At 38.8% G+C, this 13,631-nt stretch overlaps 2 protein-coding genes across 2 annotated transcripts in view; both read left to right on the forward strand.

The window, feature by feature from the left end:
* The window catches only part of LOC120434014, a 34,439-nt gene extending 30,579 nt beyond the window's left edge, over window positions 1–3,860 (forward strand). Inside the window, exons 7-8 of the mRNA XM_039601379.1 lie at window positions 3,162–3,510; window positions 3,661–3,860. Coding sequence (XP_039457313.1) covers window positions 3,162–3,409 — 248 coding nt within the window. The 3' untranslated portion in view covers window positions 3,410–3,510; window positions 3,661–3,860. The remainder of the gene's footprint in view (window positions 1–3,161; window positions 3,511–3,660) is intronic.
* Window positions 3,861–4,980: 1,120 nt separating this feature from the next.
* LOC120436026 (myelin-oligodendrocyte glycoprotein-like) lies at window positions 4,981–9,991 on the forward strand. Its single transcript, XM_039606283.1, has 3 exons — window positions 4,981–5,073; window positions 7,829–8,182; window positions 8,827–9,991. The coding sequence occupies exons 1-3, from the start codon at window positions 5,022–5,024 to the stop codon at window positions 9,042–9,044; spliced, it is 624 nt and encodes a 207-aa protein (XP_039462217.1). The 5' UTR covers window positions 4,981–5,021; the 3' UTR covers window positions 9,045–9,991.
* Window positions 9,992–13,631: the final 3,640 nt, after the last annotated feature.

The raw sequence follows: 13,631 nt of genomic DNA on the forward strand, positions 1-13,631 counted from the left end.
TTATCTGTGATACTCCTTAACTATAATTTATCCAAGTTAACGTCAGTTAACCATTCAGACAGTTCTTTTGCAATGAAAAACATAAACACCCATGCTGCGTAATGTTTACATTATAGCTGCTTATGCAGTAACCATGGTAACCACGGACTCTGAGCGGCTGGATCGACGGAGGTCAGACAACAATTTTACATGTATGATCTTAAAACAGGACACAGCCAATATCCGTGCTGGCCTCATATCAAATGTGACCGCAGACTGAGTCTGTTTGATGTTTGCTTTATATCTAATCTTCCTCTCAAACATTTAAACAGCAGCGAGTCTGCAGCTGAGGGAATACAAACTCAAATTGTCGGAACAGGTTCGATCGTGGATTCATTTGGTAATTTATTAAATGTATAACTGTTATTCTAATCTGCTGCTGAGTCTCTTACACTGATGAAAATGCAGATAACACAGATCACGAACACCTGTTCAACCAATCACTTTCATTCCACTTTGATCTGCGACAAACTGACGGTTCATCTCTGTTACAGTGTTGCGTTAGACTGCTATATTTTTGTGTTCTTTATGCTGTAGATTTTCACGTCTCTGGAATAGTTGGCAGTATTAAGGATGCTTTTCTGTAAAATCATACTGATATGACCCGTGACATATTCGTAGATGACAGTTAGATAGTCAGCTGGGAAACTCTGTGTTAACTCAGAGATCTGAAGATATCGTGGAGAGATGCTGATCTTGCTCCGTGGTGTACAGGTCACCCTCATGATTAATATTCATAATAAAAATATTAGCCGAACATCATGAAGTCTGTATGTGTTTCATAGTGTCGAACAACCTTTGTACAGTTAAAGCCAGCAGTTACTACATGACGGAAACACCAACGTTTTCTCTTTTATGCGTTTATACGCAGGTCACGCTGATTACTGAACAGAAACCCAAACATCAGCTGTTAATCGAATTTATTTCCTCTCTCTCCTCCTTAAACATGTTTTTAATGTTAGTTATAATTCAGAATTGGCGACTGAAACACGTAGGACACATACGAACATCAGGAAATAACACCCCGATAAATATAACCTCAGTAAAAGAAGTCAGTGTCAGCGGGGTTATTGCAGCTGTGTACCGGGGCCTGCGCTTTGTCGGCGGTAACAACAGCTCGATTGCTTGCGAGGCGAGCGGGTCTATCCCACGCTTTGCCGTGAGACTGGGCAGACATCTCCGAAATCATCGAAGCACTTTTGCAAAGAGGCTGTATCTTGACAAACCGATCAGACATATGAAGATTAAACCACTACATTCTCGGCTAAAAAATATTAAAACGGTATTTGGTGACACACAAACAGGGTTTTTCAAAGTTCAGTTCTGCCGGTTGTTGTGGGCTAAAACAATGGCCACCAGGCCAAAGCAATGGTTTTGAGTCGATCAGCGTTAACCCCGCCCCTGAGTTTGATGGGTGAGGCTGACAGATAAAATTAATTCATGATGAGAGCCAGGCGCCAGGACTGCCAAAATGAAATAAATAAATATATCATGAAATAATTAATTAAATGTGTCAATAATTAATTAAAATGTGAAATACATAAATAATTAATTAAATGTGTCAATAATTAATTAATTAAATGTGTCAATAATTAATTAAAATATGAAATACATAAATAATTAATTAAATGTGTCAATAATTAATTAATTACATGTGTCATAACTATTTATTTAATTAATTAATTCCCATTTTAATTAATTATTGCCACATTTAATTAATTATTTAATGGTGTATTTAAGTAATTCATTATGGCAGTCCTGGCGTTCCATATCCAACGAGCACCTTTTTGTTTATTTGCTTATTTGCAGAGTAATCATAACTTTCACAGAGATCCTGTCATAGTCAGTCTTTCTAACTGTGGCCTGCATTAGTCAGCAGCCCTGGCACATTACTGCACTTTATCAAGTTGAAACAAGAAGCTGCATATCTCACCCTTGTAGGGAATTCTGATGTAGATAATCAGGTTCATACACATGGGTATAAATTTGATGCTCTGAATCCTTTCTATTCCTTTTATTTGGTTAATGGTGTTTTTCACTCTGAAACTGTGATGCTTATGGGCTTAATGAAAAACTGAATCAGAACAGAATGAACAACATCAGACATGCAGTGAAAGTAAAAGTGAAGAGATCTAGTTTAAATGTTGTTTGCACTGCAGAATGTTTCAAGATGATGCAAAGGATAAAAATTGTGTGTCAGCTTTACATTGTTGATTGTCATTTATGCTCAGAAATATTTAACCATATATGCTTAGAGGTGTATAATCGATTGTGTAGTGATAGGATGTGTGATCCTTAGGAGTCTGCAAAGCTTTGTGTGCATTCCAGAGTGCTCTGGCATTCACACCCACATCCTGGGAGCATGGGAGAGGTTATATATTCTCTTATTGTTTTGTGGTAGGATAAACGTATCTATGTCTGTTTTACTCTAAGTGCCTTTTGTTTAGATGAACTGCTGGACTTCTAGACCAGCAGGTTTAGGGAAGTCATGTATGGGGTCACACCCCCCCCACACACACACACACACGCTTACACAACGCACAGGCAAGGTACTCTTTGTGTGTATGTATACGTCGTATGTTAATGAACCTATGCATATTCATGTGACCTCAATAAAAGAGCAGTGTTACGAAGAATTGGACGAGAGCAACTGGGGTCAAGTGAAGGGACAGCGTTTGTCCAGTTCTCTCCCGTGCACGAGAAACATAGAGAACTTTGCCTACTCCTGTCTTGCTTTGCTGTGTAATTACATTGTCTTCAATGTTCCAGCGAATAGGGTTAAGCTACAAACCTATCATAGAGTAAGAGGGGGAAATATGCAGCCTGTTTACAACAGCCAAGACAGAAAAACATCTGAGCTCAATACATTATATCACTGAATAGCTCAAATAAAGTAAACAGTTCAGTAAAGATGGTACAGCAACTTCTCACCTGTAACATGTTAGTCCTGCTTCTTTTCAATCAACGTTCTAATGGTCAGTTTGTAGAACATCAGTGTACCAGATGCTTTACTCTCTCTGGTTTAGTTCAGCAGAGCTCAGGTATGTAGCGCCTCACTCTGATTGGCTGCTGTGCTGAATGTTTCCTTTTTTGTCTCTGTTCTGTGTTGTTTCCTCTGTTAGACCAGAAAAACATCACAGCTGAGTCTGGGCAGAACATCTCGCTGCCATGTGGAGCTCCAACTAATAATAATCAGATCTTGGCTGTTCAGTGGAGCAGAGCTGACCTGAAGCAAGAATATGTGCTTTTGTACAGAGATGAGGTTTTTGTTCCAGACAACCAGCATCCAGCTTTTGAGAACCAGGTGGATCTGCAGGACAGACAGATGAAGGATGGAGACGTCTTTGATTCTGAAGGATGTGACGATTAATGATTCTGGAACATACGAGTGTCGCGTCTTCAGGAGAGGAACAAACCACAGGATGAGCACCATCAGCCTGAGTGTTGTTCCTCCATGTGAGTCATTAAAGGGTAGGTTTTGTGGTCAAAGGCTTTGATATTTATTAAGTTGTTTTTATGGTGCATTTTCTTTTGCTTCATAATACACAGTAATAGTATAAGTCATCACCTGACTGACAGCTGACGTCTCACATCTGTCCAATCTGCATGTCCACCACACAGCAGATGGAGAGGAGACAGGTGGAGTCAGCAGAGGACGCTTTGGACTGGTAGCTGCTCTGTCTGCTTTTGTTGTGATCATCACTGTGATAGTTGTGATCTCCAAGAAACAGAAGATGAAGAATACTCCCACTTCCTCCCCATCTTGAGGAACTAGCTTATATGGCTCTGGTCTGAAACAGAAAACTGAGAACTTTTCTTTGAGGGCAGAAGAACAACCAGAGTCTGACATTAAAGTTGTTGGAGCTATTTGTTATTTTTAATTATTTTGAAATTTGTTAAAGTTTGTTGTTAGTTTACTTATATTTGGGGTTTATTTACAAGTTTATTTGTAGTTGTAATTTTTGTTTCAATGTTTTGTTTTGTTTTGGTGTTTACCTTAAGTCAATCAGTAAGAGCTGCAGGGCCATTTTTTTTCTATAAATGAAGAGACTGGTATAGGACCAGCATGCACTGGGGTGGGCCTATGGTTTTGTTTTTGTTTTGTTTTTTGTTTTTTTACCAGAGCAGGAGAAGCAGCAGGAAGTAACAAAAATGGATCTTGTTATTGCCAAACTGGATGAATAAACCATAAAAAACGCAACATTCAAATTTGGACAGCGGACTTCTTTTGCCTGTGTACAAAATATTATCTCAGTGCAGCAGTGGCTTGTGGATTTTTGATTGTGGGATGTTTGGTTTGTCAAACAAAAGGAATTGCCACTACAAAAGTGATGAAGACCAGCAGAAGGCTGACATGTCCTCTTCAGCTCTTCCTCAGCAGAGGAAAGATTTCTTTATATTCCAGAGAAATTGTTCACACTACACCTAAACAATACTGGCACATCTTTTCTACGAAGGAGTCTGTCTCCACACATTAGACACACATTAGACTTATCATCGCTGCAATGTTTCTCAGAAAGCCAATAAGGTTATCTACATGTCATGAAAGGCTGCACGTGAAATCTCAGTTCAAAAATGGTTATTTCAAGAGTCTTGTTTATCGTCAGCACCAACCTTTGTGTCACAATGTGCAACTTTGCAGGGAACACACGACAAACTTAATGTGTTTGTGAGATGACGTTGTTGAGGTTGCCTCCAGCTCCCCGTGACTCTCCTGCAGTAATTACATCCAGCTGTACTGAGAATAACTAAAAGGACTAATTTGCTCAATAACTGTGGATCGTTTCGCCATCTCTGCCTTACTCTTGGCAACCTTGGATACCGATTTACGGTCTACAGAGACCTCTTGTGGACATTGTGAGATATTGCTTGTTCTCCATCTTTCTTTCTGTTTCGCTTCTCTGTGTATAAAAGGTTTGTTCCCTGTAAACATCTTTCAGTGTAGGTGAAGCCTCTGCAGTATCTCACAGCTGTGGTCACAGATGGATTCTCTCAATTTCCTTCTGATTTCATCCCTAATTTCTGCAACTACATGTGAGTGAAACTGAATTTGTTTGTATTTTTATTCCTACAAAAATAAAAAGAAACCTATGAGTAATAAGGGTTAAATAATGGTTAATAAGTATAATTCAGAGTGATCTGTTTAACATGTGAAATGTTCATTTTGTGTATTATTTGGAGCAGCAAAGGTTGTGGTCAAAAACCCAGAATATGACTTCCTCTTTTCCTGAATCAGTTTTATTGATCTTGGATGAAGAGTCTCGAGTTAATACACTGCAGTGTTTGACAATGAGATAGTGGATGTTGTAGACTCTACTCATTGCAGGATGGGGTTGAGGTGTTTCCAGGATTTGGGAGAGTTTTGATCAGAGAAAAATCACCAGTATGGTTAACTGGTGTGAAAACCTTTGATTTTTAGGCTCACATTCAGCCATATTACAGACTGTTTACAGAAAAATGTCAGCACAGGGCTTTACGATGTTTTCAAAGCTGTTGAAAGAAATTTTTCAGACTTTACGTAAGTAAAAAGTACCAAAGTTTCATGACACCCTCTGGGTACACTCCTGGTTAAACCACAGTGTAAACATCCTGAGTCTGTGGCTCTTGTACAGTGTTTTCACTTTGATGCTGACTTTATGAAATTGCAGAATGATAACAACAAAGACCAAAGACTGCAAACTTCAAAACAGAAAATCAGTGAGGGAAAAACACCTACATACCTGTAATATCCTGCTAAAATGCAAAACTGCATAAATAACCTCAAGTAAGGTCAAAGGTCAAAGTCATGAAAATTCATGTGAAATCTAAACTAAGGGAGAAAAAAATTACCTTTACTCTGACTCTAAGTTTTAATGGCCCATCAACATTTCTATTGGTTTGTGAAAAAAGCTTTTATTTTTATATTTTTAAATGTTACCACTTTTTAATTAACATGATATTTTATATTATTTCACTTAAAATCTGTACAATTTTATGAAAGCTTTAAAATTAATCTGGTGTAGCGGAAGTTTCACACAAACTGATGCTTAGTCCGACATGCATATTTCATAACATTACTCAAATACAGGGATGTCCAACTCCAGGCCTCGAGAGCCGGTGTCCTGCAGGTTTTAGATGTGTCCTTGATCCAACACAGCTGATTTAAATGGCTAAATTACCTCCTCAACATGTCTTGAAGTTCTCCAGAGGCCTGGTAATGAACTAATCATTTGATTCAGGGGTGTCGACCCAGGGAGAGATCTAAATCCTGCAGGACACTGGCCCTCGAGGCCTGGAGTTCCCAACCTCTGCTCTAATAGAACTACACAAAGTAAAAAAAACAAACAAATAATCATATTAAATTTTAAACTTGATTTGTTGTGTTTTTTTTTTTTTTTTTTTTTTTTTTTTTTACAAATTAATGAAACTCAAACCTGACGTGCAACAAAGTGTAGACTCCAAGTCTGAACAAAACAGAAGATTTTTTTTAAAAGAAGTGCTGTGGTTTAAAGAAATAATTGATCTAAACTGTTTATCTTCTGTCCCCTGTAGTAGGCATAAGAATCTGTGTCATCTTACTGAATTGACCACAACTAAGAACCAGTAAATTCGGATTCTAGTTTATCTGAATCATGCTGTGAACACAGATCTGGAGCATCTGACCTTTTAGTTTTTTTCTCTAAAACCTGGTTGCCTATTTTCAGGTTGAGGTAAACAGAGGGCCACCTGTTTGGTGGTTTACGGCAATGTTGTCCTTTTTCTCATACTAAAAAAAAGTTTCAACCCAGTTTCAGTTGGTATTAGTGGTACTTCCCTTCAGAGATGAGAACCACGCTCTGGTTTGTGCCCCCTTTTTTTCCTGTTTGCTATAACCTGAGGACCACCTGTTTTTTTGCAGAGTTTGGTGCAGTGTTTCTTTTTCACTCAGCATGTGTTTATACACCTCTCTGCATTTAATCCTGAGTTATTATTAATCTCACCTTCTGTTTGATAGCGTGTCTTTTATCCTGTCTTCCTGCCCTCACCCTCAACCGGAATGTTTTCTCCTGTTAAAAGAGTTTTTCCTTCCCACTGTCACCAAGTGCTTGCTCATAGGGGGTCGTCTGATTATTGGGGTTCATGTTGAATATTGTAGGATCTGTATTTGGATGTGCTGATGTGCTAACATCCAAATAAATCACTCAAAAAACCTGGAGCACAGATTGCTTGGATGGTCTCCTCTGCACAGCAGCAATAATAACAATTATGAGATAATTACATTAAAAATGCACCAACAGGACAAAGAAGGTTCACTGGTCTAATTCATGCATCTGCAGTTAGCTGAGGTTAAGTCAGCAGCTAGAAGCTGCACACAGCCATCTTATAACACCTGTTAATTAACCATGTTTCTAATTTTATGTCTTTTTCTTTTAAATTCACCCCCCTGTAAACTGTTACAAAGCTAGAAATATGAACTGAAATTAGCTTTGAACTGAAATAACATTGTAAAGAACAGAAGGACAAAATGCCTCCACAGCGATGTGAGAGACGATTATGTCAGGTCATTGCTGAGAAAGCTCCTGAGTCATGCAGTTTACTTAATTTTTCACTTAGTCTTATGGAAACTTTTATTTTCCCAGAACTGCAGATGTTTTACAAGAAGTCAGTTCGCTTACTTGCCTAAAAACGTTTCCATAATGATGCGTTCACACCCGAGATGTGTGAAACATTAAAAATGTGAAAGGTCCTGTTTACCAGCAGCTTCATGAATTAAAAAAAATCAGAGGGCTGAAATTAAACTCATGATTACTGATTATGTTCTTGTCCTCAGCTCTTCAGCAGGATGTTCAGGCGAAGCTTGGAGCTGACGTCACTCTCCAGTGTCAGATTACCAAACAGGAAATAATCTCAGTGCTGAAGTGGAGCAGAGCTGACCTGAACACAGACGGCTACGTCTACTTCTACAGGAACAAACGCTCCTATGAAAACTACCAACATCCATCTTTTCATGGCCGAGTAAAGCTGAGGGACCCAGAGATGAAGGATGGAGACGTTTCTCTGATCCTGAAGAACGTCACGTTTAATGACACTGGGATGTATGAGTGTCACGTAGCAGTGAGGAAGTCTGGGAGAAGTAAAAGAGCTCACACTGAGATCAGTCACTTCATCAACCTCACAGTCACAGGTGAGTTTGTGGTGCTCACGCTCAGCTCCCACGTCATTTACAAACCTGAAAACTGAAAATAAAATCAGTTGGCTCCCAGCACCTACAGGAACTGCACAGTCTCTGCACTTGCAACTTGACAAATAAATGAAGAGTACCTCCCATGGTCTCCTCTGCTCACTCCTTCCAGTGTGAATGTGAAGGGCAGTAGCATAGCATGCTGCTAGCACAGATGCTAGATATGGTTTTTTCTGATGAGGAGCTAAAGCTGCTGTAGAGCTGGCTCTTTACTTTCATTGCACAGTCATGTTTTGTACAATAGTATATTGAAATTGTAGTACTGTCCCACATCGGTGCTACAGAAAGACAAGCAAAACATACTAAACAAATGTTACACATACAGAATAAAAATACGCAATTTTCTGCACGTGTATGTGCAGTTAATTAAATTAAGATGTGTTCAGAGATGAAATGTACAATATGTGGAGAAGGTAAGAAAAGATATGCACAAAAATAACATGAGGTATCAGCACTGATTATGGCTGCAGAGTCTGTGACCGCAGCAGCTTAAACACCTGGTGTCTTGGTTTTGTGCACCTGTAGGTTTGCTGCTGCTTTGGTTTCTGACAGATTTTCCGCTGACAGCTGATGTTTTTTTTCTGCAGCTGAAACGCATGAAAACATTAAACTGGTGAAAACAGGAGATGAAAACATGGAGGAGGTGGTAGAAGTGGAGACTAGGACTGATCAGATGGTTGTTCCTGCTGTGTCTGCTGCTGCTGCGTCCGCTGTCATTGTTACTACAGCTGGATTTGTGGCAATGTGGAGATTTAAAAGAAAGAAACAGGAGCCCACGGAGGCAGATAACCAGCAGCTGGTCTGAAACGTCGAGGAGTTTCTGGTACAGCACGCTATAATTGTGTGTGATAGCAATCCACAGAGAGGGAGGACAGGTGGGATCAGTTCTGTGGGCGATGTGCTCTCTTCTGAGGAGGAGCGGCGTCTGTGTTTCTAGTTCCCGCCTGACCTCTTCAGAATCAGCTGATTTTTTTTTTTTTTTGCACCATAACTTTAGTATATTTACCAAAACCGCACAAAGTTTCTTTGTAGTATTAATTCACCCTGTTTCTCCAGCATTTTTCCCCTGAAGTGCAGAAGATATCCACGTGAAATCTTCAGGGCACAAAAACAAATTTAAAACTGCAACCAAATCAATTTTATACCCACTCAAAGTGACAAATTCTAACAATAACATCTTTATTTTTTTGTTTGTTTTGGCGTTATTGTTTCTGTAACTAGATTCATGTTGTCAGTATCAATATCATGGGCTGTGTCATTGTTCACAGTTACTTGTGTTTCCCAGCATAACCTGTGAGCATCTGAGTTTTATTTTCTGTATTTTTATAGTTATAGTTGGGACTCTTTTTCTTTTTCTTTTTGTTTAAGTTTCTGTGGTTATTTTACTGTTGCTGTTGTTTCATGACCACTTCAAGGCACTGAGTTGCTGCTAAGTTTTGCATCATTTTGGGGGGTTTTCTGGTCGCTTTCACTCAGACTTCATGTTCTCAGTTTGAAAGCTTCTTTGTCTTGAGCTTTTCGTACTTTTGAAATCTATTTGAGAGGTTGCTGTTTGTATTTGCATCATGGTGTTTTCCCCCAACATTTTGTTCAGTGTGTTTTGTTTCATTATGTCATTTTTGTTATTTTCACTTTCCTTTCATCATTCTCTCACAGCATCTATTTGCCTGTGTGTTTACCTTTGCCCACAGACTCTCGGTGTTCTGGGAAATTTCCAACAATGTGAATACATTTTTGCTTTTTGTTTACTTCTGTCTGTCTCCTTAATTTCTTTATTCTGCAAATCACAATGGTTTCAATGAACTGCACAAACTGAACGCTGATCACACAGAGACACAGAAACACTTTGGTGCTCTGGATGTTTGATCTGTTTCTGATATCTTACTAAAACAAAAATGTCAAATAGCGCACGCTGGATGAACTTTAAAGGCTCCATATGGGAGACAGGGATGATCAAAGGATCATCTTCTAATTGATTATATGATTGAGAACTTTCAAACAACGATTCGGTGGAAAGACTATCTCAATAATCTTTACAGCACAACTAACACAGAGGGAGTGTCGTTACTTTCTCCCTGAAGGACGATAGATTACATTTCAGTTTTTGTCTTAATAAAATTTAAGAAAAAAGGGGTTTTTTTTGTTTTTTTACAGGAAAAATGTTAAATCTGTTAAGAAAATGCAGAAAAAAAGAAGTCTTGTACTTTTTCAGCAGGTTACAGTCACTACAGTCTGCACATGGTGCACCTGTTTGTTTTGTTGTGATTATTACAGGAAACTTCACAGACAGTTTCTCTCTCCATCACATCAACAATGGATTTCATCTTTCAGCCAGCCATGTGTTAGAAACTCCCAGGTGCTCATGAGCAGAGCAATCTGAGACACTGTAAGATCTATGTTATTTTTCAGTGGCAGGAAAACATAATCACATGATTAATAATCAACTGAATTGTCTCTACATAAATCAAATGCACTCAGAGTATATTTAGAGATGCTTTCAGACATTTTTTTAACTCCTTGCCCACTTCCACAGTCATCACTGAACCTTAGTCCTTAGAAATATTCAGTTTCAACCATCGCTGTGCTCTTTAATGCCCTCAAACAATAAAACCGGTTTAATTCTTTTAGTTGTTATTACTTTTTAAACCAATGCAGGATGATCACTGTCTGGCCGAGGACGGTGCAGAGATGTAAAGTAAATCTGCTTCATATTTCCTGTCATGTACATCCTGTTCTGGGGTTAGACTGTCACACTAAACAATGATGTTAGAGTAGGAAATCCCTGCAACTCAAAACTTCAGACTGCTCTAAACACTCAGTTTCATCTTTTACAGACATGTCCTCAGTGTGAGGCAGAGGAGGATGAGAGATCCAAGAGAAATACTGAAATATGAAATCATTAAATAGAGATGGGCAGGTAGATATAAAGTAAAGCAGCGTGTGTCTCTATTAAACAGCTTCTATAATGTTTTAATGACTAATGGTTGATTCAGTTTTGTTGTTGATCAGCTCTGAAACACGTGCTTTTTGTTTTTGTCTTCAACCTCGTCTATTTACGCTCGTGTTTATGACCCCGCCCTCATTATATTATTATTTATTTTCTCCTTCTCCTGGACACAATCGGATCAAGCTGCTGAAAACAAACGTGACTGTTACCCACTTGGACATCTCAGCTTTATTCGCAAGATGAATTTTAATCCCATCATAGTTTAAACTGGGATATTTAGCAAACTTTGAAGAGTCGGATCAGGGGTCCGTTCTTCGTACCTCGCTTACTACATCCGAGATCAAATGACACATCCAAGATCAAATCATCGCGCTAACTTTGAGCTCGCTAATCCGGTTCTCCGAACACACCTGTTGTTGACGATTAGTATAGCTGGATGAAGTAATCTGAGATCACTGGGTGGCTTAAAAGGGGCTACGCATCGATAGTAGAAACATTGATCGGCAACCCTTTGATTGGTCGGCGAAGATGTCGAAGGAGCGCGCACAGTATTTTACGGCAGCAGAGCAAGAACTCTTGATTGAGGGATATCAGGAGTTTCAGAGTTTAATTAAAACGCAAGGGAACACTGCAAAGGCTGCAAAAGCAAGGAGAGAGGGCTGGCAGAAAGTTGCTGACAAATTAAACTCGTAAGTAATTTATTATATTATATTACATTATATCCTCTTTCACATTAGAGCCACAACAGGACCCACTAGAACATGGGAACAAGTAAAAGTGAAATATCAGAATATTCTACAGAATGGTAATATTTATCACTTATATTGCTTTTAGTCTCTTGAAAAGAGACCCTGAAATAATCTGTTTGTTTGTTTATAACAGCAACCAAGAAAAGGGCAGAGCAAATAAAGACAGGTGGTGGTCCTGCACCCCTCGTCACACCCCTTTTGTACTGTGACATTTATTGACATTGTGGGTTTTTGTGTGTAGTTTTACATAACACTCCATCACTTTTACCTGTTCCCATGCAAGGGGTGACTGAAGCATGCACAGTAAGTTGGGATATATATATATATATATATATATATATACATACATAGAGAGAGAGAGAGTGTTAAGTAAATAATACCCTCACGGAAAATCGATATCTCTCTATGAGCACACTGTTGCGCTGAGCTAAAGGATCCTGTCTATCCCGTGGTCTCTCATCTTGATTGCACGTAGTAATTTACTATTACTACCCTAAAATATGAATTACATCTGACATGATCTACTACATGTAATAGAATGATTAATAGTACATTTCCCTTTTTTTTCGGAAATGACCTGTATGTATCTGTATGAAATCAATAAAAGAATCAAATGCTGCATTATAGTTACATTGATAATATTTATTTATGGAAAAACAGTGGAGAAATATCGCTGTTGCTTTCGTATAAATGAAGCGGACATACCTGGGGCCCGTTCTTCGTACCTCGCTAAGTAAGTTAGCCGGATTTGAATGTTGACGATTTTGCGTGATCTTGGATCGTTCGGTTCTTCGAAGCTCATCTGGGACTTGCTGTCATAGCAACAGATCCGTAAGAGTAAACCTGCTCGGGAGCAGGTTTACTTTATGTAAACAGGATTAGATCGCGGCCACTCAGGTATGTCCGCTGCAGTTATATGAAAGCAACAGCGATATTTCGCCACTGTTTTACCATAAATAAATATCATCAATGTAACTAAAGACAATGCAGTATTTGATTCTTTTATTGATTGCATACAGATACATACAGGTCATTTCCTAGAAAAAGGGAAATGTACTAGTAATCATTCTATTACATGTATTTGATTATTTCAGATGTAATTCATATTTTAGAGTAGTAATAGTAAATTACTTCGTGTAATCAAGATGAGAGACCACGGCTATAAAAGCGAAGGTGGATTTGGGAAGTCTGTCGCAGCCATGTCCTGTCTGTTCGTACGCGATCGAGCAACCCATTGCGGAAGGTGCAAGATTTATAAGGAGAGTTTCCAGAATTCAGCGTATATTGCGGGATAGATGGGATAGACAGGATCCTTCCTGTCCTTCCTCATATGTATACACACACACACACACACACACACACACACACACACACACACACACACACACGAGGGGGTGCAGGACCACCACCTGTCTTTATTTGCTCGGCCCTTTTCTTGGTTGCTGTTATAAACAAACAAACAGATTATTTCAGGGTCTCTTTTCAAGAGACTAAAAGCAATATAAGTGATAACTATTACCATTCTGTAGAATATTCTTATATTTCACTTTTACTTGTTCCCATGTTCTAGTGGGTCCTGTTGTGGCTCTAATGTGAAAGAGGATATAATGGAATATGATATAATAAATTATTTACGAGTTTAATTTGTCAGCAACTTTCTGCCAGCCCTCTCTCCTTGCTTTTGCAGCCTTTGCGG

Source organism: Oreochromis aureus, linkage group 3, assembly GCF_013358895.1.
Source record: "Oreochromis aureus strain Israel breed Guangdong linkage group 3, ZZ_aureus, whole genome shotgun sequence".
Classification (NCBI taxonomy): Eukaryota; Metazoa; Chordata; class Actinopteri; order Cichliformes; family Cichlidae; genus Oreochromis; species Oreochromis aureus.

Bases quoted from the DNA above. Each gene is read 5' to 3' on its own strand.
- LOC120436026 (XM_039606283.1), top strand. From the start codon at position 5,022: ATGGATTCTCTCAATTTCCTTCTGATTTCATCCCTAATTTCTGCAACT. The intron at 5,074-7,828 runs GTGAGTGAAACT...TCTTGTCCTCAG, and splicing joins CCTAATTTCTGCAACTACAT to CTCTTCAGCAGGATGTTCAG. The intron at 8,183-8,826 runs GTGAGTTTGTGG...TTTTTTCTGCAG, and splicing joins CATCAACCTCACAGTCACAG to CTGAAACGCATGAAAACATT.